Raw genomic sequence first — 3,450 nt, 5'->3', positions numbered from 1 at the left:
CTATTCTTAAAACCATCCCTAGATCCTACCTCTTTATCTAATTATAGACCTGTAACTAATATTACTTTCATCTCTAAAATAATAGAAAAAGTTGTTTTTAATCAACTCTCTTCCTATTTAGACTTTAACTCTTTGCTACCTGTATCTCAATCTGGTTTCAGACCTGCTCACAGTACTGAAACTTCTTTACTTAAAATACACAATGATATCCTTCTCTCTAGTGACAATAGTAATCTTACTCTTCTTCTTGCTCTTGACTTTTCTTCAGCTTTTGATACTGTTGACCATACTATTCTCTTGAGACTGCTGCATCTTTCTTTTAATATTACTGATTCTTGTCTATCTTGGTTTTCTTCTTATCTCTGTAATCGTTTTTCTTCTGTTGTTCTCAATAATTCTACTTCTAACTCCTCTACTCTTACTTTCGGGGTACCTCAGGGTTCTATCCTTGGCCCTCTTCTATTTATACTCTATACTTCTGAACTACCTCGTATTATTAATAACTTTTCTTTCTCTAGTCAACTATATGCTGATGATTCTTATATTTATACTTCTTTTCCTCCATCTAATCTCAATAGTGTTCTTCATAATTTATCTCTATGTCTTTCTTCGATTATCGCTTGGTCTGATTCTATGTGTCTTAAACTTAATCCTTCTAAGTTTGAATTAATTTGTTTTAATAAATCTAAACACTCAATTACTATTCCTCCTATTATCTTACCTGATTCTAAAACTCTTGATGTCTCTCATAAGTTTCGTAGTCTAGGTTTTATCTTTGATTCTACTATGTCTCTCTCTTTTCAGATTATAGTGTTGCTAGAAGTTCTTACTTTCATCTACGTAGAATAAAAAAACTTTTGCCTTTTCTTGATGATCCTACTCTTCTCCTTCTTGTTACTTCGTTGGTCTTATCTAGGATTGATTATTGTAACTCGCTCTACTATGGTCTTCCTGACTCTATACTCTATCCTTTAAGTAAAGCTTTTAACTCTGCTGCTCGTCTAGTTGCTCGTGTCCCTTTCTTTTCTCATATATCTCCATATCTTGTTCTCTTGCACTGGCTACCTATAAAATATAGAATAATTTTTAAAATTTGCACGTTCATGTATAAGTCTCAATCTAAATTATTTCCTAAGTACTTATCAGATATATTAATTGAACCTAAACGCCCCGGTTTACGATCGTCTTCTTCTTCTCGCTTTTTCTTAACTCGTGTTAAACACTCTTTTGCCAAATCTGCTTTTGCTTTTTCTGGTCCTTTTCTCTGGAACTCTCTACCTACTTCTCTAACTATTTCTCCATCACTTGCGAAGTTCAGAGCGGATCTCAAGACCCATCTGTTTTCAAAATTCATTGAGGAGCGCTGTTGAACATCGCGGAAATAGCGCTTTATAAGCTAATTGATTGATTGATTGATTGAAACAACAATGCATACTTTATAACCAGGCTTAATATGATTATTCGGCGCGGTCTGATTTTGTTCTCTAACAGTCTGAGTAAGGATTCATATCTCGCGGCCACGAGTTCCGGGGTCTCAGTCGTCAAATCATTGCCTGGTATTTAATATTAATGATTAAAAATTAAACAAAACTGTTATTATATTAAAAGAAAAATGAACCAAAATTGGGAATAAAATTGTCTATTGGAAGATGCAAGTAAAACAGGACGTTCAATCCAGGACGTTGGTCGTCAATAGTTTTATTTTTATGATTCTGCGTCAAATCAAAATTAGTCAAATGGAGGCATTAGTTCATTGTTAAAAGTTCAGCGTAATCGACAAATTTTTACTGTTAATTTGAAACAAGAAATAGCGAAAGGTATAGGCAGAGAAAAGTTACTAAAGGATTTTTATAACTAAAAATTGTACGAAGCCGCAAAAATAAATGTTACGATAACTATATCTGTTAGCGATATTGATACCTGTAGCGTGCAATTACCAATTCATGCACATAACATTTTGATTTTCAGCACACACCACACGCACATATAGTAGGATAGCTATTATAATACGTGGGCTAGTAATACTTGGTACATATATATATTTATTCAATCGCTAGGGTTTGGACTTTTTAATACTAAACGTTTTTCTTTTATTATTATAACGTATTATTATATTTTTTTGTGTTTTCATACATTTCAATTGAAGCTAAAACTTATATTTTATAAATATGCTGTATTAATTTGTCGCAAAAACACTATAGTTTATTATATTTTACCACGTATATATAGTTAAAATTTATACGCTTGTCAATATGTACTATTCACAATCATAGTCGTCACAAACTTTTTTCAATTTAAAATATTTAAATTTCACTTTTTGCTGCAATTGCATTAGTATTTGTTAATTTTGAGCTAAAATAAAAACATATTTTGTTTTTTTTTTTGTAAATTGAAATGTTCACGCGTTAAAGAACAATAGTTCAATTACTGTGCAATGCATATTATTCATTAAACGGATCAACATTTTTATTAAATTACAGTCTAGTTTGGATGGACGGGGTTGGTTTGGCCACGCTTGCAGGAGCCTAAAGCAGAGAAATAACTTCACCAATCGTAAGCGGTAAATGCACTGTCGAAAATGTAAAAAACCAATGATAACATTAAAAAATAGAAATTCACAGATTGCATGACTTATTGCGGAGGAATAAATGCTTTTTAGGGTTAACTGAAAATGGTCCCAAAGGCAACGTTGAATCTTCACAAAACCTACAGAACATAATAACATGCAACAACAATGCCTTAGCCAAGTGGTTGATTGATAACAAAACAATCGTATCCTTAAGATACTGCAAGATAATATAACTGACATACAATGTTTGTTGTAGCAAGTAGATAACACTGATGTCATCAATGAAGCACAACGGCAAGCCACTCAGACATCACATGATGAAAATGTTGCAATTGTTAAAAACAATTCGCAGGCAGGAGGTATTGATATATTATTTATAATGTATTATAATTTGCATGTGCTACATCAATTTATTTGTAATAAACATTGCCTCAAATCTAGTATTCCCTTTTTGCATGATGGTAATTTTTCGTCATCTATTTCTAATTCCCAAAGGGTACTAGAACTGAACGAAAAAGGAAAAGATGTTAGTTGCATGATGTAAACCAACTGCACTATGCATCTTTTAAGTAGTACAGTTGAAGAAGAGGTGTACCAAGGCTACCGATGACGCAAATTTAGAAATATATCGATGACGCGTTTAAACCAATATTTAGGGATGTGCACGAAACGGGAGAAAGTTTTGTTATATATGGTATTTTTGGAAATAAAATTGTCTATTAGAAGATGCAAATTTTTTCCAGATGAACACATAAATGGATTTTTGGCAATTTTTCAACTTTCTCGTTACCGATGACGCAAATTTGAAAATGTAGGGTTAACGCGTTCAATCAAATTTTTAAAAATGTGCACAAAACGGGAGAAAGTTTTGTTATATATGG

At 32.3% G+C, this 3,450-nt stretch overlaps 1 protein-coding gene across 1 annotated transcript; it reads right to left on the bottom strand.

Moving 5' to 3' along the window:
• Positions 1–584: 584 nt before the first annotated feature.
• On the bottom strand, positions 585–3,106 carry HELRODRAFT_158627 (hypothetical protein; the record flags this gene model as incomplete). The annotated part of the gene is made up of 4 exons (XM_009010635.1): positions 585–655; positions 1,162–1,363; positions 1,444–1,553; positions 2,995–3,106. The coding sequence occupies 4 exons, from the start codon at positions 3,104–3,106 to the stop codon at positions 585–587; spliced, it is 495 nt and encodes a 164-aa protein (XP_009008883.1).
• Between the last annotated feature and the right edge of the window lie 344 nt (positions 3,107–3,450).

The sequence above is a fragment of the Helobdella robusta genome (genome assembly GCF_000326865.2).
Source record: "Helobdella robusta unplaced genomic scaffold HELROscaffold_1, whole genome shotgun sequence".
Taxonomy (NCBI): Eukaryota; Metazoa; Annelida; class Clitellata; order Rhynchobdellida; family Glossiphoniidae; genus Helobdella; species Helobdella robusta.
Note: the sequence above shows the minus strand (reverse complement) of the source record. Positions and strands in the feature narration are given on the sequence as shown.